This window comes from Tachysurus vachellii, chromosome 17 (assembly GCF_030014155.1).
Source record: "Tachysurus vachellii isolate PV-2020 chromosome 17, HZAU_Pvac_v1, whole genome shotgun sequence".
Lineage (NCBI taxonomy): Eukaryota > Metazoa > Chordata > Actinopteri > Siluriformes > Bagridae > Tachysurus > Tachysurus vachellii.
Window position 1 is genome coordinate 21,318,742 of NC_083476.1, and position 27,556 is coordinate 21,346,297.

Here is a 27,556-nt window from a genome sequence, read left to right on the forward strand (position 1 = left end):
TGAATGAATGAATGAATGAAATTTCCTGACTTTTTATGAAAAAAACAACAACAAAAAAACAACTTTCTTTTCTTTTTTTTTTAAATGAGATTTCCCCCCCCCTATAAATATAATATGACATTTTCTTTAAAATTGTATTACTTCTTTATTCTGGTTTCTCAGTGTTGTGAGTTGGCAGACACTAAATTCCAGGGGTTTCGTTACCACGACGTAAAGTGGGCGTGTTTACGTAGGTCTTGGAAGAACGCCCTCTTTAAAAAAAACAGCATACTACGAAGGACAAAACAGTCATACAGGTTGATTTATTTTAGAAAACAAATAAACAACCAAAAAAATACGGTTAGGGTTAAGGTTAGATTATCAAATAGGCCACGCCTACCCGATGATGCAATATCTGTTGCGCTGTACCGAAATCCCTTTAAATAAGTGCCTGCCGTTGTGAGTTTTTTCCACAATATCTTACAACATCATGGTGAAATCCGTTAAACTCCACCATAGAGAAATATTCCTCAGAAAAATAATCTCTCACAAAAAGTCTTATCGTCGAGTCACAACCCTGTGATGTTCTTCATTCTTCTGTTCTCTCTTTTGTAGATGACCCAAGAACAGTTCACTCATAGGAACAATGTCCAGAGCACCGAGAAACCTCACGTGTACAAAGTGGGCATCTACGGCTGGCGGAAACGTTGCCTTTACTTCTTTGTCCTCCTCCTCATGATCCTTATCCTGGTCAATCTCGCGCTCACCATCTGGATCCTCAAGGTCATGAACTTCACCATAGTGAGTATACGTTTCACTTTAAACTCTGTGGATCGTTCGGCGTGAGGGAAATAAAATAATGGGTGCTCCTGCTGCGAGGGTTCTCCGTTCGCAGATCTTTAATTAGAAGCCGCGGCTCGGCGGAACGACGCTTTCGTTCGGCTCACAGTGGTTGATTTGTTCCATGTGATAACACCAAGCTGATTTGACTTGCATCTTTCTTTCCCACCCTCGGTGCTGTTACTGAGCTTTTGAAGCTACTGGTTCTGTGCTCTGGGTCTGTCCTTAATTGAGGGGTTTTTTGTGTTTAATATTTAGGACAAGGGATAAAAGAAATCTCTAATACATTACATAAAGATACTGCACCCAGTGAAGTCTAGTGCTACTATGGTACAGTTTATTCATTTATTCATTTTCTCTTTTTCTTTTCTGACTATATAACTATTTATACCAGTATATATATATATATTTTTATTCTTTTACAAAATTCACTATATTATATGCGCCTGAATAAGGGAAAGACTTCTATAACACAGACTCTGGATGTTACCCTTCTTTTGAGGACATATCCGAAGGTACAATGTGACTTAAACGCTCGAGGTGGTGTCGTATTTATGTTTCATTACTATGTGTATGCTGAAATACTGCATGAAGGGTAGCAGGTGCACAGGGGATCTGTGGAGATCCAGGCTACTCAATAGATGGATGCAGATGAGCAGCTGGAAGGGATTTTTTTCGATTTATGTCACTTAAAATTACCCACTGGCACTTTGGGCAGAGGGGTACATCTCAAGGCCAGGGAAGGGATGAAATATTTAATGTCCTCACATGTCAGGAGTTTATGAAATATCAGCAATGAGCAGGAACAGACATCATGAGTATTTGTGCAGAAGCAGGAGGCTGAATATGTTTCCTTCCTTTCGTCCTGACCATGATGGAATACTTACACTCGGCCTTGGAATCAACATAATGCAGCAGTTTATCATCTCGGTATCTCGACACAGAAATTTGGCAGCGTGGGCTTCTTATTCACATTCTAGTCCCTAACGTTGAATATTTCTTTCTCCTACTGTATATATTCATATTATTTCAGTTTTATATATATATATATATATATATATATATATATATATATATATATATATATATATGTGCTTAATTTATTTAGTGAACACTAGATTGGTAGAATCTGCTTCAGATGCTTCTAGCAAGATTGTAAGCAAGATTCTCCACCATCATCCGGCCTTGATGACATCCAGTGGGCATGATAGCAAGCTGGCAAGCACTCTGTTTAGCAGCATCCCTATAATAGTTGTGTGTTTGTACTAGGGCTATAGTCAAGCACCATCAAGTCCAAGACCAGCACTCTCCAAGGTTGAATCAAGAGTTGAGAGTCTTAAGGGCCAAGTCTAGACAGAGCACAAGGCCAATACTAGGACTATTCAAGATATAGTCAAGGCAACGTTTTATGGGGTTAGGGGTTAGGGTTAGGGCTAACCCTTAGGGTCAAGACCAAGCCTTAACAGGTTCAGGACAAACCAAGACCAAATCTTAAGAAATTGTGGCCAAGTCAAGACTGAGTGTTAAGGGACCCCCTTAAGGGGTCAAAGCCAATGCAAGACCAAGTCTTATGTGACCAAGTCTTACCAAATCAATAATGAGCCTTAATGGGGTCAAAATCAAGTCAAGACAGGTCAAGATAATCTCTAACTCATGACTATATTTAGAGAGGCCAATGCCAGAAGACCCAAAAGAAATGCAATTAAACGCAGAAACCAGCTCTACTTTATACATGAGATGCTTAGAAAACTTTAAAACAGCCTGGAGACATTTTTATCTTGCTCTCTCTAACATTATACACACAATACGCCTTAAAGTGGTGGTACATTATTCGGCTGTTAGAAGTTGACAACCTCTATCAGGGATCATCACCAACAGAAAGGTATTTCGGGGATCAAACTACACACTAGAGTAAAAAGCAGGGCAGTTCAGCAGTTTCCTTATCTCTAAGCACCTTGGGTTCTATAGCAGATCCTTTGTTGTGGTTTATCCAATGCAATTGTATCGGATTTATGTAAATAAGGTAGCTGAAGGCAGCTCGTCAGACCAGAAACTAGGAGCATTTGTACAGATTTTGATGTTTATTTATCCTCTCTGATGACATGTTGACAACAAAAACAGAACGTTCGAAGACGAACAGACAAAGATGTATGCGTTTATTCTCGCCACGTCAAATTAAAAACAAACCCGTCTATGATGCCAGTCAAAAGTAGTACCGTGAAGCAGCACTACATAAAGCACCATGATCGTTACAGATTGTCTCCTTTATAGCCAGAAGCTAATCAAATTATTACGTTTTAAAACGGAATCAGACGATATTTTGTGTTAAATCCCTCAGCTGGGTGTAAAAAAAGAGCCATAGATATTTCTCTTCCACATTTGCTCAGAAGCAAGGCTTTCCCAGATAAACTATTACACCTGCATCTTGGTTTCCCAGATTCTGGCAGCTCCATTTATATCAGTAAAGGAACTGTTAACATGCGCTGTCTGCTCTCATCGCAGTACCACCTCCTTGATGCCATCACAAGCTATTATGGAAATTTATGTCACCAGTAACTCTGAGGTGGAAGAGCACTCCGAGCATGTCACGAGGACTTCAGGGTTTAAGTGTAACCTAACCCAATCCCCCTACACCCCACACCACCACCACCCCCCACACATACAGTAAAGGCAGCTTCTTCGTTCGTTCGTCTCAAGAACGGCTTAATCGCGGTCGCGGTGGATCCAGAGCCAATCCTAAGAACGCTGCACCTGAGGCAAGAGAATTTATCCCACATGGAATGTCAGTTCATCACAAGGTTCATCCCAGACACATTTACACACTTATTCACAGTCACATCTCGGGGCAATTTATTGCAGCTAATCTGCCTATTTAAGTGAAAGTGGAAGAAAGTGAAGGAAACACAGAGAGAGAACATGGATGTGAAATGCTGCACAGACTCAGCTCAGGATTTAACCCCAAACCTTGGAGCAGTGAGGTGGCTTTGCTACACACTGAGCTTAAATCAAGGCAACGAAGCAGAAAGTGTCAGGGAGGTGTGCGGGGGGCCGAAGGCTGGGGTGTGAGGCCTGTAAATATTCTGCCGTGTCTCCAAAGGTGCACCGTTAAAGTGATTTTTGGAAGCCAAACTTTCAGACACTTTATTGGCAGACACGATGGCTCAGGGAATCATGGTGTGCTAAAGTGCTTCAGTACTCTGTGGTTAATCGCGCAAGAGGACCAATTTGCTGCTTGAAATGCTTGGAATGTCTAGATGTCTAGCAGTAGGCTTAATAATCTTCCTTTCCATCAAACTGATAAATATTTGATACTTTTTCATGTATTCAAGATATTTTCAGATATCGTTTATTGCAAAGAATGTAATATCAAGGAATGCTAGAAACAAGTTTAAACGAAAATGAGACAAACGGTGTCAAAAATCGAATAAAAAGCTTGTCTTCGTCGTTATTCTTTCACAGACCTTCACTTTGCTTCTTCTGTCTGCTCCGCTGTTTATTTCCATCGATATTTTATAACGAGCTCGGCCGGTCCGATTACTCAAAATGTAAACAAGAAATCATTAGAAACACTATTAAAGGCTTTTATCTTTTATATTCCTTTGCAAACCAAACAAGAAATGGATCAATTGATATTCATTGCAATATTTAATCTCTTATGCATGTAAGAGGATAATAGAGATAATAGAAACACCTGTAGACTCCTGCGATTTTCCAGTCAGCCAATCATGTAAAGGCTCAAAAACAACCGCTACAGTATATACGACCATGTTAAACAGAAAAGCATGTAAACGTTAAATACCTAGCAACAGATTGGTAGACTCAGTCAAACTGGAGAGTTGAAGATGTTGGTAAAATGTTGCTTATATCTATCTTTGCGGGTGTGGCCTCTTCTAAAATGACTCCGCCCCATCCACAGGGCTCAGGAGCTCACTTAATGGCTTTATAAATATGTTAATTGTCCTGAATTGCCTGCTGTTGTGAGCGTTTTAGCTGGTCATAGTGTTTGGTTTGTGATATTTGTTGTGTATTTGGATGAGATATTGAGATATTAAAGTGGATTGTGTATCGTATTGAGCATCATGTGTCTCCTGGTGTAGTAAACCAAACACACTGATTAGATCAACTCATGCACAATGTTCTAAAGTCTGCTTTAAATGAAAATTCCCGTCCCAGCCCTGAACGACATCGTATACCCTCATTACGTTAAGATTTATTATTGCTTACTGAATTCCACGTTATTGAATAGCGTCTTCATTTGGATCTGCCTGTTCCTGCTCTCATAAACATAATACATCCTGCGCTGTCACAGAAGGGTTTTTGTCCCAAAGCACTCCTCTAATATGCTGTATTGTTGCTTTGAGAACAGTAAAAGCTCAGGCTTGTCATTTCTAAATCAAATAAAAAGTGACGTTTGAGATGTTTCTGTGTTTGTAATAAGGAATTGTGGAAGGAATCAGTGACACTCTGGCCTGGTTAAGAGCAATTCAGAAAGTGGTTAAGAGCAATTCAAGGCAAAGTTTTAAGGAGGGTCAAGGCCAAGACTAGACTAAGGGCCTTTTTTACACCTGGTCACTTCACGTATTGTCTCTGATCCGATCTGATCTGATTTGTTAAAACTGTTCCATTTACATTAGGCCACATAAATGCGTCTCGGCGAATTGGATATCGATCCGATCTTTCTACTCCCGCCCAAAATGCGAATATATTTTACCTCATTTCCGGGGTAATTGAAATGGAACACGCTTTGGTGTGTGCGGTTTTCAGAAAAGAAGACGAAAAAACTGGTTATGACGTTTATGCTACAAAAAACAGTGTTTACTGTTTGCTGCATTTCGCTGGCAGCAGCAGTGCGTTTTAAGACCCGACGAGAAGCCTGGGTGAAAGATCACCTGCGAGTGATGTACTTCCGTTTGGGAGGAGTATAGCGCTGACGTATGTGGCTTGAACAACCACATTCATTTACACCTGTCCAGTTTCATCTGAAACACGTCCCAGACCACCTCCTGAAGTGGTTTGTACCGTCGGATTTATATCCGTCTCCAAAACGTTTCGGAGGGCATTTAGACCTGATCTTTTTACCGTCGGATAGCTATCGGATCACAGAAAACGCATGAAGTGACCAGGTGTAAAAAGCCCCTAAGACTTACAGGGTCATATCCAAGTCAAGTTTCAGGGGAGAGTTTCCGCTCTCTGTAATGTGGCCCATCATGAAGGCCTGTTACTGTTCTAAACCTGAAGTTGGTTATTTTCTTATATAACATCACCTAACTAATTGTTAATTCCATGAACTAAAAACAACAAGAACTTTTAAGCATTTATAGATCCACTTATCCCTTACGTTATAGCAGCTAGAAAGATTTGTTCCCTCACCTGCATCTCTCCTATTTAGATCTTAAATTAATATTAACTTTATAAAATACAGCTTGACATGTTTTACAGAAACATGAGGAAAGTGTCGCAAAACAAATCGATGATACCGAAATCTCCTTCACAAAAACTTTACCTTATATATGATGATACATTTTGTAAGTTTCTAGGAATTAATTATTCCGTTATAAATAATAAAACTGGTGACTTAAAAATAGAAAACACCTTCTGTCCAGTCAGATTTTAGAATGATGTGACGAGATATCTTCAGGTTATTAACGTATTATTTCTACCTCCTGCATAGATCTTAGATTAGCTCCACATACAGTAATGGGTGAAATAAATGTGTCATCATTGTCTTTATACTAGAAAAAATCCAGTCATGTTTTATCTGTATGCAATTAATTCATGGTTGTGTTTTTACCTGTAGATTCTCAGAACGTTGCCAAATTGGTAAAAAATAAAACAATCATGACACATTGCCAGAAAATGGAGTATTTGGAAAATGCCTCCAAATATATACATATCGTCGCTGTCGGGCGGAAACCTCGTATGTCCAAATTTTGTCAATTTCATATTTTTTCACATATCGATGCTATTGGTCAGTCCCCACGTGGGTCTGTTATTTTTACAAGTTATTAACCAATCTAAAGTCTTGAAAATAGCTTGAGCACAAATCTCATAACTCCATTGGACACTTCAACTGTCCACCTCTTCCTCACTCCGTGGGAGAGCTTCACGGCATATTTCTCCTCAAGAAGAGTCGCAACGAATCAACACGTCTTCTGAGGTAAATGTCTTCAAAACACTGGGCTCAAAGAAAAAAAAATCTTGACCCCCGCTAGTTCTGGTGCTCGTCTGAGGACAGGAATTTAGCGCAAGACAATCCACTGCAACGCGGACTAAACCCTGTGCACTGCAGATAAGGTACTGCATTTTTTTCATTTCCTGAAATATAACGGTTTTGGAGATACAAGGATTCCGTCTGACAAAGACGATATATATATATATATATAAAACTTACAGTTATAGCAGTAGTAGGAAACCTGATTTTTAGCAGAACTGAGACAGGACAGGAACAACTGGGACAGACTGTAAATTCGCTCTCCTGTGTTATAGTCCAGCATGCATTGAATCGCTGGAAGAGTGTGTACTCCAAGTTGGGGAAGGTGTAGTGAAATATGATGACAACCACTCGAAACTCCGCAATAGCAAAGTGCCACTCACTTCATCATATACCTTGGTAAAGCAGGCTGCTGGGAGTAGAGAGAAAGAAAAAAAAAAGGTTTTTCACTGATTCAATTTCCCCAGATATTTGCAGAAAGCTATTTTTGGAAGCATGATGACGCTTCCTCCGTGGGCTCACACTGGCAGGTTAGGATGGACACCATGTTTTACTCACGAGGATCAACGTTTTTTTTTCTTCTCCTTTCAATTTCAGACTTCAGCAATTACGCTAATTTAAAACGTAGAAAGTTCAGACACACCAAAAAATTTATGTTGCGACTCTATGTTGTGAACTTATCAGAAAGAGAAGATGTCAGATGTTCCGACTCCTCGCCGTACTCTCTGTCGGATCACCTTCCAAAAGCAACCAAACAAAAGTTTTAAGCAGTTTAAAGTAGTCCAGGATGTTTTATGTGCTCATGCTAAAGCTTTAGGACTCACTCAAGATGACTCATCAATTTTATGTCAAGTATCCAGTACAGGGTTATCGATCAGTGGCTCCGGGATGAAAGAATAAAAAAACTATAAACGCTCCTTGGTAGTCTTCTATATCAGCTATTAAAGGCAAACTGGAAGCATGACCTCAAAGACATACAGAAATAGCCAGCAACATCATCTTTCTCAATGCTTCTGCTTGAGCCTAAATACATGTATTATGAAAATGATGAAGGTCGTAATTACTTACTATAGAAACGTTCAATTGAACCGACCAGCCATAGAGTCCCGTGTGTCCTTGTGACATTAAATAATAGGAATATGTGGTGGGTGAATGAAAAAAGGTACAAGAACCTTGCAGAGTGATGATACATCATCTTCAGCGCATGCAATAAACTAAGTTCAAGCGCTGGACATAATCAGGGACGCAACCAATATCGCAATTTTAGTGACAACTACGTGGCAGAAATGTCACAGTTTATACAGTATACACAATCTCTGTTTCTATTCTGAATTATGTTTTCCTTGGTGTATTATTACATACATTTATTAAATTCCCTCATTTACCCATCCTCATTTCCCCATTTGTTGATGCCCTCATCTTCCCATCCCCAATCCCCTTATCTGGCCATTCCACAATTCTCCCGTCCCCCATCGCCTAATTTCCCCATCCCCCATTTGCCCATCCCCCATTTGCCCATTTCCCCATTAATCATCCACTCATTTTCCCATTCCCCATCCCCCATCTGTTCATCCCCATCACCCCATTTGCCCATTTCCCCATTAACCATCCACTCATTTTCCCATTCCCCATCCCCCATCTGCCCATCCCCCCATTTGCCCATCCCCCCATTTGCCCATTCCCCTATTTGCCCATCCCCCCATTTGCTCATCCCCCATTTGCCCATCCCCCAATTTTCCCATCCCCCAATTTGCCCATCCCCCATTTGCCCATCATCTTATTTGTTGAAACAAAAGTCATGCTATGGACATACAACTGTGTTAAATTAACATCTTCCTTTCTATTGTTTCTATAGCAACGTACACAGGGATTTGTACAGTAGACGCTCCACATAAACAGATTAAAAAGATGTGTGGAATTTTTCAATAGGGTGAAGGAAGCTGTGTTTTTTTATTTCTTTTTTGAAATTTTGTTAGTGTTAATGTTTCTCGTCTACACGAAATGCATTGTGTTTTTTTCTTATTAACATCAAGAGAGAAATATAAAAAGCTGGTTAGTTGTTGAATGATTACTGACAAATCCGAAAGGAAATATATCTTATTATAACTATATGTCTGTTTCACAACAGAAAAGCAGGCTAACATTTAGCCGACAAGTTCATATTTTTTGTTGATATTTGATTCTAAACAATATAAAGTTACACGCTAACACAATTGGATGCTATGACGTGACATGGATTTAAATCAGCGCTGGTCTCTATGAACCCCGTTTAGCCTGGATGCTAACATAGTGAGAAAATTCTGAATGTCTGTTTAGCCCCGTGGTGCTTTGAGATCGGCATCTGCACACTCCAGGGGCCGATATATTGCCCCGGATGCTCAGCGTTTCCCCATCAAAGAGCAGTAATGAAGCACAACCTCCTTGTCCAACTAGGAAATTGAATTTGCTTTAGCTCGGAAAAGCCTGCAGGCGCAACCACTCAAATTTTGTCTGTCCTGGTGAGACTTGTTTCCTTGGCACAGCGGGCGCTTGTTGAAGCTTTGGCAGGAGCTTGTGCTTCGTGTCGGTGCTGACGTTCAGAAATATAAACCCAAAGCAGATTGAAACCTTTTTTTTTTTGCTCTTGGGTTTAGCTTATTAATGTAAGTTGTAATTATTAAATTTGTACTATTTCTCCAGAAGCTTTGTGTACTGCACCTCACAATTTCCAACATCAATCCACATTACTGTAGTCCAAATGACCTCGGCTACTCGATGGCTCTTTATGCTGCTGGAACAGCTTCAGTTTGCCTTGCCATAAATTAAAGCATCTCGAGGAACAACATAATTCCAAAAAGCCAACCAAAATCTTCCACAGCCGGTCAGTTGGGTTAAGATCTCGTGGCTGATGATTCGCTGAGCTGTCATGCATTGTCTCTAGGGGGCGGAGTCATCACAGAACAGACTCCACCCTCTCTCTCACTCTCACTCACTCTTTTTCTGTCGCTTATCCGAACTACCTCGGGTCACGGGGAGCCTGTGCCTTTCTCAGGCGTCATCAGGCATCAAGGCAGGATACACCCTGGATGGAGTGCCAACCCATCACAGGGCACACACACACACTCTCATTCACTCACACACTACGGACAATTTTATAGAGATGCCAATCAACCTACCATGTATGTCTTTGGACCGGGGGAGGAAACCGGAGTACCCGGAGGAAACCCCCGAGGCACGGGGAGAACATGCAAACTACACACACTCAAGGCGGAGGCGGGAATCGAACCCCCAACCCTGGAGGTGTGAGGCGAACGTGCTAACCACTAAGCCACCATGACCCCCTGTGGAAAACTTCAAAAGCAAAAATGATCTAGAAAGTGCGCTCTTAAATGAATCACGGTTTGTTTTAAATGTGACAAATCAAATATTACACACAATCTATCCAGCCATTTTAAGTGAGATTCATCATATAAACCAAATTCTCTTAAACATATAATTACTCTTAAATCTACAAAATTCATTTCAATTCAGGTTTATTTGTATGCCGCTTTTTACAACTGACGTTGTCTCAGAGCGGCTTTACAGAACATAAACATAGAACAAAAGGTAAATATAAAGAATAATATAAAGATTACTATAATACAAAATTCAAGATTAATATTAGATAGATTTAGTTCACAATGTGTATGTATTTATCCCTGATGAGCAAGTCTGAGGTGACTCAGGTGACTGTGGTGAGGAAAAACTCCCTTAGACGGTACCTTGAGAGGAACCAGACTCAAAGGGGAACTTCATCCTCATATGAGTGACACCGGAGGGTGTGATTATAAATATAGAGTCAAACAAATGTTATATAGATGCAAAAGATCACATGGAGTTCACATCATCGTTTTAGTATCGCAGAGTCTGACTGGAGCTGGTAGATCTCTAGATGCCTCAGAGTCGGCCGCCTCTCAGTGGAGGTCCAAAATCTTCATCGCACGGCAACCGCAGAAGTATTTGAGTCACGTCTCGTACAGCACACGGTGTCTAGCTTTTGTCTTTGATTGTCAGTGTCTGTGTGCCTGATTTATGTCTTGTTCATGTTAATGACTTATTTTGCTGTCCTGGTTTTTTCTTGCGAAAGAAACAAAACAAAACAAAAATGTGCATCTACAAAAACCTAACACAAATATACAGTACAGGTTGTGTGTAGCTGAGAAAATATTTCAGATGCAAGATGAAATGCTGCAAGTGTACAAGATGAACTGTACAATACAATCAGCAGAAGATCAGAGAGAAAGGAAGACTGTAACTGTTCTTGACTAGCAAGCGTTAGCTAACTCACCATAACGACAAGCAGCCATATTAACCCTGATAGCGTTTACATTAGTTTCAGCAAACACATTCTCATTGTTTACATGCCACATAGCTTCAGTGTTCGGTTCTTTATTAACACAGACTGGTTTTATAACAGATCAGTATCATTAGCTCATCAACAAGCACTGATGCTCTCTCTCGTATCTCTCATATCTTTTTGTCATCTCTTATCTGCTCCGCCGTATTCTTAGCTTAGCATCTGTGTGAATATGAAAAGCAATAAGAGATGCGTTGTTTTTTTAACGAATTTAACAATTATTCCCATTGATCTAAGAATCATAAATTTACACGTACACTTGTGAAGAATCGATCATTAATCTTTGAACGAGAAAAAAAAAAAAGAAAGTTACAGCACAAACCCCCTCGGATGCGAAGGCTTGTGGGCAACGGCCCAGTCGTCCCTACGGTTAATCCATCATCGACTTTACCGTTCTACAGCAAACATTAAAGCTCTGCTAATCTTGTGGAAGGCTGCACAGTGCACTATATAGACTTTTTTTAATTGGTTCAATTGACTACTTTGGGTTCCATTTAAAAGAGGTTATGTGGAAGGAACTTAGGGATTCGGGAAAACATTTAGCATGAAACGTAGCTTTTGTTTTCTAATACTAACAATCTGCAAACACCAAATTCAGTTTGAAAGTGATCTAAAGTGATTATCTATGTAGATTATCTCTGTTATCTCCACTCAAAGCTTGCATGGAACTTTGAGATAGTTCACTTTTTATTGTGAGGGAGTTGTTCCTTTTCATAAGCAGTAATAATACCTTACAGGAAGTTGAGGAGGATACAGGGAGCAAAGGGTTAGTGTGAGGATTACACTTGAAGGTGTTCTTTGTACTGTATATCAAGAGAAACAATGGCTGAAAAAGTAGTGCATGCTACTTAAGCTGAGCCCTGATTTCCCAGACAAGTCATTTTTAGGGTTCGGTGTTTAATACGTACAAGTTTTCCCAGTTACTGCTGCGATCAGTGTTACACAACGTTCCAAGTATCTTAATATTTTTAAGCAGGTTCGATTTTCTTAGCAATAAAACATGTAGCATGAACCCTACTGCAACTCATAACAGAATAACACAACCATCAAGAAGCGGTAAATGAGAAATAGCCAAAGAAAATAGCTTATTAGAAACAGCCAAAATATAGACAATTAGAAACAGCCAATTAGAAGCAGCCAATGAGAGACTGCCAATGAGAAACAACCAATGAGAAGCAGCCAATGAGAGACTGCCAATGAGAAACAACCAATGAGAAGCAGCCAATGAGAGACTGCCAATGAGAAACAACCAATGAGAAGCAGCCAATGAGAGACTGCCAATGAGAAACAACCAATGAGAAGCAGCCAATGAGAGACTGCCAATGAGAAACAACCAATGAGAAGCAGCAAATGAGAGACTGCCAATGAGAAACAACCAATTAGAAGCAGCCAATGAGAGACTGCCAATGAGAAACAACCAATGAGAAGCAGCCAATGAGTCTTGCAGCAGATCCCTAAATCCAGGTTAATTCATCTATTTTTATGGGAGATTGGGCTAAAATATCAAAACAAAAATAATGTGATTTTACCAAAATACAGCATTTTAAACTTAAATGAGTTTTAGAACCTAATTAAAAAACAAACAAACAAAACAAACTCTAAAAAAAAAACAACAAACTTCATGACATGACGTCCGGGGTTGAGAAGAAGGACCATAAAGACCGTCTCGCTGCCTCACGTCACCAAACATCTACGTCTTCATCCACATTTTCCTCCTTTTCGTTTCTTTTTATTCTTGTTTCTGAAGAAAAAAAAAGTCAGGCGTATTTGTGGTTGAAGATTGAAGAACGTTTAGTGTGTTTGACGCGAGTCCTCCTCTGTGAGTGCTCATGTTCAGCGATATCGAGGTTTGGAAATTGTGCACTTGGCTTAAGGCAACAGCACAAACAGAAGGATTATTATGATTTGTATCTCAGAGATTTGTTTTTGTTTTCTGGGCTTCAGAAGGTGAGAGAGATGACAGTGAGGAAAAAGAGAAAGCTGAGAGACTTAATGCTGCGAACACAGCGGCTCGTTTCGTATGCAGGCCGGCTTTATATCACCCAAATTGGCCGAGCGACTTATGATTCGCTGTTTGCATAATTTTTACGATGTGGACACAAACGCCTATCGAACCTAGAGCTCACCAACATTCTGGAAAGGTCAGTCCCACCGAGTGAAAGGGAAATGCAGGAGATTTACCCTCCATGACAAATGTAATTAATTGTGAGAGGGCTGAAAGGCAACGCTAAGGCGAGATAACGACAGATGCGTTTTTTCCCTTTATGTACTGCTGCTGTGTTTGTTTGGAAGAAAGAAAGTTGCCACTGTAAAGGATATTTACTATACTGCTGGACCAGCTGCGGCAAAAAATGCACGCTATTCCTGCAGGGAAGAACTAGCAGGCCGCGCCATCTGCTTAGCTATGACAATTAACTGTTTGTATGAAAATAACAGGGGACTAAATGCAGTGCAGTAGTCACAAATATGCAAATAGGTTCCGCTAAAGTGTTCTCGCGCCTCAGGGTTTCTTCTAGAAATGTTCATGTGCTTCAGATATTCTTTAGAAGCACTTAAATGCTTCAGATTTTACTCTAGAAGCTTTCTGAAGCTTCAGATGCGATGCACATATTCGTTCACAAGCTAGTGGCGTTAGTCATGCGAAAGAGCAGCAAATGTTAGTGTTAGTTTAACATAATGTTATGATAATTTAATCAGTAAAATATTTGACCTTTTAATACTTTTTAGTACAGATTAGCTAAACTTTCACTTGCACTGTTGTTTCTCTGCTAGCTCAGTAGGTTACGGAGTCTCGAAGGGAATCGTGTCCTCCTACAGACAGGTACACAAGTTCCCAGATGTTCAGTGCGGTAAGAAATTGTCCTCATGGTGTTATGAGAAAATGATAAGCATCGGGTCCCTGAGTGCCACCTTTGCTACCCTGAAAGAGACCCCTGCCGAGGAACCGAGCCAGAAGCCCATTGTGGATTTGATTAAAGGACGATGCAGCTTCATTTCCTCAAGTAGACCATGTCTGAGAGTATTAAATGCATACAAACAACCAAAAATAAGATTCTTATTGAATTTACAGCAACTGCTGTATGGCAGATGAATGAAGCTGGAAACGAAGGAGGAAGAGAACCAAAAAAAAACCCATTATTATATCTTTATTAAATTGTAGATAATGATAAATAATTAGTGTATGTTGGTGTTACTTAACCAAACTGCTTGGGGGCGTGGACTTGATTTCAATTTGCATATAAAACTGAGGAACTTTAACCTTGTAGATTGTGGAAATTGAGGAAGGTTTGTTTGTTGGTATTTCTTGTTTTTGGATATTAAATGACTACAAACAGTGTTTTTGTTTAAAAAAAAAAAAAAAAAGAAAAAGATTCAGGTTTCAAAAACTGAAGGAAGAATAATTCATTAATTGATTAATAGTAATAAAAAGAAGAAGCAAAATTATGATTCGTTCAGTTAAGAATTTATTTTAAGACGGTATTTTTTTTTCTTCATTTGATTTTATTTATTTATTTATTTTTTTGCAAATGCAAATCCAACGATTATTCACAGTATTGTTTATTTTATTTATTTTTTTTTTTTACACTTTTCATGTTCATGACATCATCTAGATAAATTCTTCAACAGGATTATTCACTTGCTGTGAACTTTACTAAATATAATTAGTCAATTAACTGAAATAAATACGAAACGTTGCTTATTTTGACATCGATTTAGGCAAATGAAAGCTAGAACTACTCGATATAAAAAATAATAAAATAAAAGCTTTTTTTTCTAGTGTGGAGGAGGAGAAGGTCTTCCTTAGCACTGATACTGGTCTCTGATGCAAATTGCATGAAATCCAGATGCTGCTGTTTTAAATGCAGTGCAATAATCCAATTGAATATCTAAATGTGGGAAATGAGGGCGATTGCTGGAGCGCGATTGAGTGTTTCTTGGCAACTCGCACAACATTTGTTGCTTTCCAAAGCAGCGTCTCCTGATTGGGACTGAAGTGTAACAGGGATCACAGTTTGTTGGAATGGCATTACGCCCAGCTACAGAAGCGTATTTGCATTTCGGCTCTTCTTTTAAATCATTTATTCGTGTGCTTGAAAACAGACCAGATGAAACCTACAGTAGCTGTAAACATTCTGAAGCCTGACATTCTCCCTGACAATCCTACTGGAAACTCAGGACTGATAGAAATGATGAGAAGAAGTTGTTTTTTTAGACCGTCATGTGAACATAATATATAATACTGTGTATGTCTTTAGTGCATTATTAAAGGTATGTATGAAAGGAATTTTAACCCTTTTACCAGTGGATTAGAATCAGATGCTTTTTAATCAGTGTAAAGACTCGTCTGATGCGTCTGTGAGTCTGATCTAAAATAAATCAGGACACTTTCGTTCTTTCAGTGTGTTTTAGACGTGCGTTTTTTCCCTCTGTTGATAATCTTACACTGAATTTTAGTGTTGAAGATAAATCTGAGCTGCTTTTTAGATGAACAAACACTCAGAGCTTCTCAGAGAGCAGAAATGGGTTTGATATCAACATTTACTCTGAAGATACAAACATCTGTGTGGAAGAAAAAGAAGCGTTTTTGTTTTTCTGGATCTTTTCTGTGAATCTATCACCTCTAGTGTTGTAGACAAAAACAGAAATAGTGATGAAACTCTACAAAGTCCTGAGTGTTTACTTTCATATAGAAGAAGAAGAACAGGGGCATAGAAGCCTTTATTATCACCACATATACATTACAGCACAGTGGAATTCTTTTCTTCACATACCCCAACTGAGGAGGTTGGGGTCAGAGTGCAGGGGCAGCTAAGATAGAGCGCCCCTTTAGCAGGGAGGGTTGAGGGCCTTACTCAAGGGCCCAGCAGTGGCAGCTTGGCTGGGCTGGGCCTTTAACCCCGATCCTCCAATCAACAACCCAGAGCCTTAACCAGTTGAGCCACCACTGCCCCTAGTGCCCCTAATATGAGCTTCATATTAACACCACTGTGGAGTGAGACATGAGGAACACATTCAATCAACACGGACACGAGACAAATGGGACGAACTACATTTTCTGGTGTCTGGTATTAAATATCCAGTAGTTTCTTTGGGATCTTTTCCAGCAGCTCAGGTGTCCTATTCATCAGCAGCTACACCTGTTTCTCCTGCCTTGATTTGCACCACTGTGTGATTCTGATGGGGTTTTTTTTCTGCTTTTGCTGATGTTGGATCTTCTTTGTCGCTTTGCTCACAGTCTGTAGGTTTTGCTCTACACTGTTTGTTTGTTCTTCCACAACAAAAGTCTGCACTTGTATCTGTTGCCTCTGCAAATCTCTGACAAGAATCCACAACCACAACCAACTATACACTACAACCCCAAGCATATTTTTTATTTATTTTTTTTTTTTTACCATTTCCGTGAGAATACTTTTGTACTGCAGGAATTTACTGGAACTAAAACACATTACACCAAGACTAGATGAATCATCCTGCTCTAACACCTGAATACTTAATACTTACTAAATATATTAATGAACATGTAGAAGTTCAAATCAAACCTACTCTAGAAGAAAGAAAATGAACCAAGTACATTACGATTGATTCTCCCTCCATTTCTCTTTACAGGATCGTTCTGTATAGTTTTTTATATAAAACCATTTTGAAGGCTTCATTAAAAAAAATAAATGCAGTGAGGATCTTAAAATAGGAGTTCACTGGTTCCTGCTTTCTTTATTATTATCATTCCTTTAAATTAATACTATATATAAATTTCAACAATAAAATACAACAAATTCCAACACAGTATAAATTGATTTCGATAAAAAACCATCATGGGGGGGCTTGACGTGGTTAGCACGTTCGCCTCACACCTCCAGGGTTCGATTCCCGTCTCCGCCTTGTGTGTGTGGAGTTTGCATGTTCTCCTCGTGCCTCGGGGGTTTCCTCCGGGTACTCCGGTTTCCTCCCCGGTCCAAAGACATGCATGGTAGGTTGATTGGCATCTCTGGAAAATTGTCCGTAGTGTGTGATTGTGTGAGTGAATGAGAGTGTGTGTGTGTGTGTGCGCCCTGCGATGGGTTGGCACTCCGTCCAGGGTGTATCCTGCCTTGATGCCCGATGACGCCTGAGATAGGCACAGGCTCCCCGTGACCCGAGGTAGTTCGGATAAGCGGTAGAAAATGAGTGAGAGTGAATGAAAAAACCATCATCATCATCATCATCATAATCATGACTTTGATGTGAAAACTGAAAATTGTCTGGTTTCGCTAACAGTGAAACTCCTCCCTCTTACTGAAACTCTTCAACATTTCAGTTTGAATGATTTCACAAATTTAATAAACACTTTGATATGTTTGTTATTCATAAACACGTCGTTTCGAACCGTCTCGCAGCGTTATCTACATAGAGACAAAACTCCAAAAGTAATGGCACCCGTTTTACCTGACAGTCTTTCAGTTATAGAACTGTTTTAATAGAAAAGCTTCATCTCTCTCCAAGGGGTCTACAGAGAACAGATCTTTTGGGGGAGAAATATTCTAGTGGCCAAGAACAGAACCCCAGGGTTCTATATAGAACCTTAACCCTTGTATGGTGTTCTGGTCTGTGGGACCCATATTCATAAACATCAATAGTTTTAAAAAAAACTTTTCTTCCTTGTAAATTTATTGATTTTTCCCACTCATAACTTGACCAAATTTGATTTTCTTTTTTTATTACATTTTATTAAAAAACAACAAAAACGAGTAGCACTTTAATTAAAAAAATGTGACGCAATAAAGGTAAAGGACAAATATTAACTATATATGCTGTTTATATTGCTTGTCATTGGATTGAAGTATTTTAACATCAAATTTTTGATTTTGTTGAACTAAAAACCCAAAAATGCAGCGGGTCAAACAGACCCACGAACACTTGCTGAGTAACAAACATACGAACACCATACAAGGGTTAAGGAAGCTCTTTATTTATGAGTGTATCTGATGTTCATTGTAGTCACCGATCTGGACTGGATTTCTTTGGCATACAGAGGCTGCAGGAACTCGGAGTCACCTTCTAGTTTCAGACCTCATATAAAATGAATTAATATAAAGTGTCAGTAATTTCACTGAACTATTGACTGAATATGAGTGAATGGATGGGACGCTTACTCATCATCACAGAATAAAAAAAAACTGTCAGTTTTTCAGTTATAGTACTGTATTAATAGAAAAGCGTTGTTTCTCTCCAAGGGGAAAAAAATATTTTTTTGGTCCGAATACAGAACCCGAGGAACCCTGACTTGCAGTTCAGGACATCCACAGTAAATTCTACATGTTAATTAACACATTAACTAACAAACACGTACTAACATGTTACTAAGGTGGTTTTATTCACACGTGAACTCATAAGATTCATGTTGTATTTAAGTGTGATCTCGTTAAGTAAGTGTTATGTATTCAGGTGTTAATGCAGGATTAGTCGTATAATCTTATTGGAAAGTGTTAACAAAGTTGCTATAGCGATGGCTCAAACACGGAAACTTGTATAACAGACGCTCTGCATAATCTAACAAAGGCTTATATAATAAACACAATTAAAAAATATCTTGTTAGTGTATTTACAACTTAAACCATACATTTCACCAAGAAATATTTTGGTTACAGCAAACTGTCAAACACTGGTGTGGAACTTAATGTTTAATCCCACACCTTCCCTGAGCTGATACTGCGGAATAAATCGAAGAAAAGGTCAGACTCATGCGTAACTGAGACACGTCTGTTTTCAGCAAACTTCGTCCTGACCACAAAACTCCTGTCTGACTGTCTGAGTGGCGTTTCAACACGTATGCCCCTTTTCCACCGAGGCAGTTTGAGTGCAGGTTCGGAGCCTAATTTAGAACCAGTTCTTTCTTTTTCGACAGCCAAAGCACCGGCTCTGAACCAGGAAAAGTGGTTCTTAAGTAGCACCAAAACGTTGCTGGTCTAGACTTAAGAACCGATTGCGTCAGGGGCTGTGGGCGGGGCTAATGTTAGTGCCTGGGGGCGGGGATACTGTTAGCACATTTGATAATGTACCTTAAGTATACTAATGTTTAATACACTTTTACTTTACCGCAATATGATACATTATCAGCACACATGATAGTAGGTAGCTACATGCTAAGGCTAACTTTTTTCTGTGTTAATGATAAAATAACGTTATGTACTTTCTCGATTACAACCTCCGTTTATACAGATTACATGGAGCTGCACGTACACGTTGGATTCGCCGCGTTTGGGTGTTAATGTAGGTTCACAAAGCCTTGAGCATTAACAGTAAAGCAACATCCACCATTGTTGATGTTGTGTTTGTGTTTGTCGCTGCTGCGCTAACGTTGCTGTGTAACGTGACACGTATACAGTGACATCAGACTCGGCTCTGTGATGCTCTCTAACTGATGGAAAGGCAAACCAGTTCTTAGAAGGTTCTCCAGTGGAACCAACTTTGAACCAGCACCAGCACTAGCTCTGAACCAGCACCCGGTTCTTTTTAGTGGAAAAGGGGTAATGGTTCCAGTATGTCTGAGGTCTGAATAGCAACTGAGCTCTGATCATTACAAATAAAGATCAACGTATAAAGACGTGGTGGTTAAAACTGTCTGATTTAAAAGAAATGAATTAACTCTCACTAATATGTGGTTTTTAGAATGAAGCCTTCTTTCAGAACGGTTTAATCGTAACGAGTGTTAATGTGTCTGATGCAAGTTCTAGTCCATCACAGGCTAAAATTAACAGTCTGGTTTGGTGACGCGCTCAGAGTCTCTCCGGACGAACGTGAACGTAGGACGTGAAGCGTACCGGCGTTGGACTGTAAGGAGCTCAGTGCAATCGGTCAGGCTTTTGTTTATGCATGAGGCATGAGGGGAAAAAGGATGATACGTTATGAAAGGCAGGAAACGAGAGCAGAAAGCCAGGGGGGAAAAATACAGATCAAAGCCGAGGCTGGACTCGGGATCAAGGCGACAGTTAACCCTTATGTGCAGATAATGTTAATAAAAACTGACAAGCAGGGGGTTTTGACAGTAATGTATATTTACACTTTAAAGAGGATCTCAGAGGAATATGAAAGCTTCTGGAAGTGTATGCATACACACACACTCTCTCTCACACACACACACCCACACACAAACACACACTCTCACACACACACACCCACACACACACACACTCACACACACACTCACACACACACAAACACACACTCACACACACACACACACACACACACACACACTCACACACACTCACACACACACATGCTCACACACACTCTCACACACACAAACACACTCACACACACACACACACACTCACACACACACACACACACTCTCACACACACACACTCACACACACACTCACTCACACACACACTCACAATATTCTTAAAGTGTATATGTGTAAGGGTCCTGTTTGGGTCACAGCACCACTTTGATAGAATTTGGTGTGGAAGCAGGTTCTGAGGTCATACAGGATTCTAACACTTCAAAACCCCAAAGAAATATAACACTAATAACGACACTTAATAAACCTGTAAGTAATTAAAGGCAAATATTTCCATCTCTCTTTTTTTATCCAGTTTATTTCTGGTAAAATGTTTAATTTTAATTTGAACATATTGGATGAAATATAGCAGCGATGAAGCGTCTCCACGTGTCTCCTTGACCCGTTCGTCCGTAAACAGCGACACTAATTATTCACAAGAGAAGGAGCTCCAGCTCCAAGACAAACAGCTTCTCTTTCTTTCTGAAAGATGACTGTGTCAGGATTGTTTTCTCTGAGCCTGAGCCTGTCCTGTGCCGCTGCAGGAACGATGCACGACGCCGGTCGGCTCCGTCACTCCCTCATGGTTTCCCTGATAAGACGAGCTGCAGAGCGACAGGCCTCGTGTGAGCGCACCAGGGAGGCTGAGTATTAAAAGATAAGAAGCTGATTGTCATTTCTCTCATCGTATATATCACACGCCGCAATCGTTCCCTTCTATAGCACAGAATACCGGAGCACCTGACACTGCTGTTTTCAGGAACTTACACAGCTTCGATTCATCATGATCGTGACACCGATGCGATCCGTGCATAAAATCGCATTAAAAAAAGCAACTTATCAATCAAATCTGATCCTGGAACTGAAAACATTTACATAGACAGAGACATGACTGATGACTATATTTATACATTTATAAACGATTCTATTTCTTATGTAAGCCGAGAAATGCAACCGTTTCACGTAAAAATAAAAAAGCTGCAGTCAGTGTTCAAAGAAATAAACATCAAGCGTCTGATGCTCAAGGTTTCTGTATCGATTTCGCTCTAAGAAAAGAAAGTGTCATCTTATTTATACGCTTAACCGTTCAAAATCCATGAAAGTTTGCAGCCTACATTTTAATGCAAAACTACAACCTTAAAGGTGGGGTCTCCGTTGTTTGGAAGCCAATGTTGACATATAAAATCACCAAAACAAACACGCCCCCTAACCCAAATGGGTCCCACCCCTGTATCGATAGCTCCGCCCATACATACATACGTAACCCAGGCAACTAATGGAAAGAAACGTGTCTTTATCATAGCTGAAGGGAAGAACAATACGATTGCAGATAAACAAACAAGCAAAAATGACACACAAGCATAATCATGTAAAGGACAAAGGCATATATTAGTTCTGTGTAACAAAGCAAAACCAACGTTACTCACCTATCGAGAAGGAAAAAAGCGCCTCGGCGTCTTAAGTAAAGTTGGTCACATATTCACAGATTGGAGTTTCCCGAGTCAATAACTCCTGAGCTAAACACTGTTACTACACAAAACACGGTTGTAGCTGCGTCTCTACATTACTACGATAGAAAAGAGGTGTTATTTGTGTAGTAACAGCGTTTAGCTCAGGAGTTATTGACTCAGGAAACTCCAATCTGTGAATATGTGACCAACTTCCTGCTCCTTCAGTTCTCTCCAGCGCTGGAAAGCTGATCCTATATTAACACGTCCTACTTCTTACCTTATCGTAAGTCTTTCTTCTCTTTCTTTCTTTGTTTTTATCCTCCATGTCAATGTTAAAACTGCTTTCTGCTAATGTCACACATGCGCACTGAACACTCTCTCCGCCCATATTGACAAGACACGCCCCTTTCTGCTCATTGGCTACACATTTGTTTTGATTTTGTTTTGAAGTTTTTTTTAAATCATTCGGACCATTTCGATGTGACATCACTTGCTGAACTCGGGGTCCGGATAACTGTCCTGAGTTCATGACAAATTTGCAGAAAATTCTTAGAACCCAGTAATCAATAACATGGAGATACGAACCTAAAAGTACACAAAAAAACGAGACACAGCTGATTTCATTTTAATTTTCATGTGCAACATTGTATTAATTCATTCATTCCCATATTTATTTATTCGATTTATTTAATCATTTATCCGCCCACTTTTTTTTTGCTCCCTTGCCCGCACTGTTCCATGACGACGTACACATCGTGCCTAATAAACTGACACGCTGTTTAACCTCTGATTCAAAACTGACACAAGTTTTAATTCTTTTCCTCTATAAAAAAAAAAAAGGACATATCTGCTCATTTTAATAACTCGCTCATCAAAGTCCGGTAAAAGTAGAACGAAATTAAATGGCACTTCCATTAAAATATTCATTAAAGCTGGTCTTTAATCTAAATGCAGAATATGGAAGTGAAGCTGTAATACCTGGACGGAGCACAGAGACTGGACTCTATTAGGATTAGAGCGTAAGCATTATGTATTTAGCATATGGGGAGATGTGGAGCTGTCAGCAAAGGACAGCTCATACTCCGAGATCGTGAGCCAGCAAAAAAACAGGAGGACGTCGGAATAAAATGTCCGTACTGATCGACCTGCACTGGTTTAATAAACATACGGAAATATTTCCTGACTTCCTGTTCGCTATGCTGGACATTATGGATATATATGTCCTCCTGTAAGTTTTTCCTCTTTATAAATCACAGTAGATCAGGAGATTATTCCAGGAAAACCACTTCCTGTCCGGAGGAAACCTGGAGAACCCTAAAGAAACCCAGATGAGCGCTGATGGAGATTAGACCAAAGACTACATGCATGTTATTCCATATGTGGGAATAAAGATGGAAACACTCCAGAGCCTAATGTTAGTTCATAGAATCAATTTATGAGTTGTTTATTATTTATTTGTATAGAAAATTTAACGATGACGGCTTTACAGGAATAAAACAATTCAGAATAAAAAAAAAGATCATTTTATTTTTTTTATATTGATATTCGACCCAAATGAGCACTCGGACTTAACACCGGTGACAAAAAACTCGTGAGATGATATCTGGAGGAAACCTGATGAACTTCAGATGATGGTTTGACGTTTATAGAAGGAGTCTTCAGTTTCGTGGAGGTCACTAGATGAGACGAGGGATCGAGGGAGAGCTGAGGGAGTGTTTACAGCTGCTATATCGCAAATTATAAACATTCATTCATTCACTCATCTTCTACCGCTTATCCGAACTACCTCGGGTCACGGGGAGCCTGTGCGGGGATCTCAGGCGTCATTGGGCATCAAGGCAGGATACACCCTGGACGGAGTGCCAACCCATCGCAGGGCACACACACACTCTCATTCACTCACACAATCACACACTACGGACAATTTTCCAGAGATGCCAATCAACCTACCATGCATGTCTGTGGACAGGGGGAGGAAACCAGAGTACCCGGAGGAAACCCCCGAGGCACGGGGAGAACATGCAAACTCCACACACAGAAGGTGGAGGCGGGAATCGAACCCCCAACCGTGTTGGTGTGAAGAGAACGTGCTAACCACTAAGCCACCGTGCCCCCCAAATTACAAACAGTTATGATAAAAACAAATGATTAAAAAAATGGCTGCTAAGAGGAATAACAAACCTCTAGCCGTGACATCACTGGAAAATATTAGCATCGCGTCCTGCCGTGTCTTTATTCCTCAGTTAACTCAAAGCCTGAACGTCTTCTCCGGCACCACCGAGTGCAGGTTAGTCTCCGTTGCCGTGACAACAGCCCTGCTCATTAGTTCTCCACTAGTCCTTTACTACTCCCAGTTTATTTTTATTCATAGCAGCAGCATCAGTCTATCAGTCTCTCTATCTATTCTGGTCATGAACAGCTCTGAACTATTTCTGTGGTCATTTCATCTCTTTTTCAGGACGGTCTTACAGTCGTGACTTGGCCTCACGCTTCGTCCGGCCGAATTCAAATCTGCATTGTGTACGAATACAGAAGAGGTTAAAAAAAAATCAATTCTGAAATGATGGAGGTTGTAAACACTTTTCATTACTCTGTTGTGTAAATTAAACCGGTTTACTAGAACAGATAAAGGACAATGAAGCAACTTTACTAGCACATATTGAACAATATCACGCTTGCATTATTTTCTTTTTCTACCAATAATTACCCGATTCAGTGACGGGGAAATGAGGACGTTATCCCAAGAGTCCAGACTGATACTGCGGAATAAAACCGTCCGAGACGTGTTTATCGGACCAGAAATGTAGGCCGAGGCTCTGTTTACGTGTTCAGATTTGTGTTATTGTGTTAAATGCTGCTCAGTTTTCCACACAGAGACATTATTGTGGAAAAACCACGAATTGCTGAACTGAACCATTTTGGTGTGTTTATACTTTATATATATTATAAACATTGAACAGTTTTAATCTTAAATAAATTCATTTACTCAACAGGAATATTCTAGCTCCATTTATATATTATTTTATTTTAATTTTATATAATCAGCATAAATAACAAACTTAATTCTTTTCCTTTGCCTGCTGTTGAAAAAAAAAACAATAAAAAAATCAAACCAGTAAATTAAGAAGTAAATTAGCTTTTAAGTTTTAATGCTAAATAAACTACTAAATAAAACTACTAGTTTTCTCTGAGTTAGCAGAAAATATTTTAAAAAATAATTTCTGAACAGTTTTTTTTCTGTTCTATTTGATAAGTTTAAAACATTTAATTTTAATCTTGAATAAAGATTTTTAAAAACAGTGAATTAAAAACACAACAAAAAGATTTCAAAGAATAAAAATGTTGGGCCTAAATTGAAAATTTTAACAAAATCGATGCAAAATATTCATGAAAACCTTTGAATTTTAAACAAAACAAAACAAAACAAAATAAAAAACAACGCTTTATCAGTTCATAACAATATTTGAACATAAAATGTGTGTGAAATGCACAAATACACAGAAAATGCTCATAATAATAATAATAATAATAATAATAATAACAACAATAATAATAGTAAATTAATTTTAATCAATTCCAAGTTTTTTAATAAAATAATTATTATTTTTCAATAAAAGTTATCCGAGAAGAATTTTGATTCTGTCTAAATAATAAAAATCAAGTAGATTCTCTTCTCTTGTGAAGTAAAAAAAAAAGTTTCAAATATGTGGACTGATATAAAAATAAAACTGAAATCTTTCAAGCTACGAATATTTTAACGGTCAGACCTAAAGCATGTAATGAAGACGAATCTTTATTTATTTATTTGTTTGGAAATAAAATTTATGAACATAAAAGTTAGAGCAAAAAAAAAATAAATTGAGTGTCAGCAAAGTTGTTAATCAGATTTAAACTGTGTGTGTGTGTGTGTGTGTGTGTGTGTGTGTGTGTGTGTGTGTGTGTGTGTGTGATGGTAAATAGTTACACACGTCCTGTGATGCAGACACCTGGTGAAAGCAGCTGTAAACTCAAATAGCCCTCGTTTATTCTTAGCTGTCCAGATGTAAGAGTTTGTCACAGAGATGACAGACAACCGAGTCCAACTCTGTCTGAGTAAACAAAACGTCTGATCTAACCTGAGCAGAAGAAACAAAGAATTTATAATCCTAATATATTCGTCATGGACCTGCTGGTTATTTCCTGAACGCTGTTGGCTTTCTGTCGCCGCACTTAAACAAAACAGCTCCGGAGAAAACGCTCGGCTGCTGCGTGCAATTTTAGAAAAACAGTCTACAGAATGTGGCCTTGGCTCATTAAAGTGTTTTTGTTGTTGTTGTTGTTTTCAGGTCAAAAGAATCCACAATTTAATGACCAGAAATTTAGATTCAATGCAAATACGGCATTTTTTTTAATCTCGTATCGAAAGTGCCGAGTGTCGATCACGCCGTTACGATACCGACTTGGAAATGAGGTCGATCTCTTGGGTGTTTTTTTATTTGAATCTATTTCACTTTATGCGGAAAAACACGTCTGTTTTATTTTATTTCATCTTATCTTATTGAATGGAATTGAAATTATTTGGAGAATTCCTCTGGGATCCGAGGTAGAGACGGTTTAGAAAAGCATTGAATTGACTAATCTATAGTCTCTATAAGCTCCTGGGCAAACAAACAAACAAACAAACAAACAAACAAACAAACAAGCAGCTACTTTTTTTTGCCTTTTTTTGTCCCTTTGTGATTTCGTCATTGTCGGTTTTGGTCGTTTCGGTCTGATGCCACTCCGTGTGTCCTTGTGTTCCGTCATGCACATCAAATAAGATTTGTCCTTATGATGTCCTACAGGATGTGAGAGAACTACAGTGTTCTGCTGTTTCCAGGACAAACAACCGAATAATGTTTGATCTGTAAATTAAATAAAGAAATAAAGAAATAATTATAATAATATCTTAATGTTCACCTCAAGATTGTGAATGCGGGGGTCACGGTGGCTTAGTGTTTAGCACGTTCGCCTCACACCTCCAGGGTTGGGGGTTCGATTCCCGCCTCCGCCTTGTGTGTGTGGAGTTTGCATGTTCTCCCCGTGCCTCGGGGGTTTCCTCCGGGTACTCCGGTTTCCTCCCCTGGTCCAAAGACATACATGGTAGGTTGATTGGCATCTCTGGAAAATTGTCCCTAGTGTGTGAGTGCGTGAGTGAATGAGTGTGTGTGTGTGTGCCCTGTGATGGGTTGGCACTCCGTCCAGGGTGTATCCTGCCTTGATGCCCGATGACGCCTGAGACAGGCACAGGCTCCCTGTGACCCGAGGTAGTTCGGATAAGCGGTAGAAAATGAATGAGTGAGTGAGAGAGATTGTGAATGCATTTTCTCTCCATCATGTGTAAAAGTCCTCACATGTAAATAAAGTATGAAATCTAGAAGGTTCCTCACATCTGAAGCCTTTTATTTTGCTTATTAAT

General features: G+C 39.4%; 1 protein-coding gene across 4 annotated transcripts in view; it reads left to right on the forward strand.

Annotated features, from left to right (window-relative positions):
* The window catches only part of sgcd (sarcoglycan, delta (dystrophin-associated glycoprotein)), a 173,553-nt gene that overhangs the window by 94,686 nt on the left and 51,311 nt on the right, over window positions 1-27,556 (forward strand). For all 4 annotated transcript variants that reach the window (XM_060891604.1, XM_060891605.1, XM_060891606.1 and 1 more), the window contains exon 2: window positions 595-780. In XM_060891604.1, coding sequence (XP_060747587.1) covers window positions 595-780 — 186 coding nt within the window. The remainder of the gene's footprint in view (window positions 1-594; window positions 781-27,556) is intronic.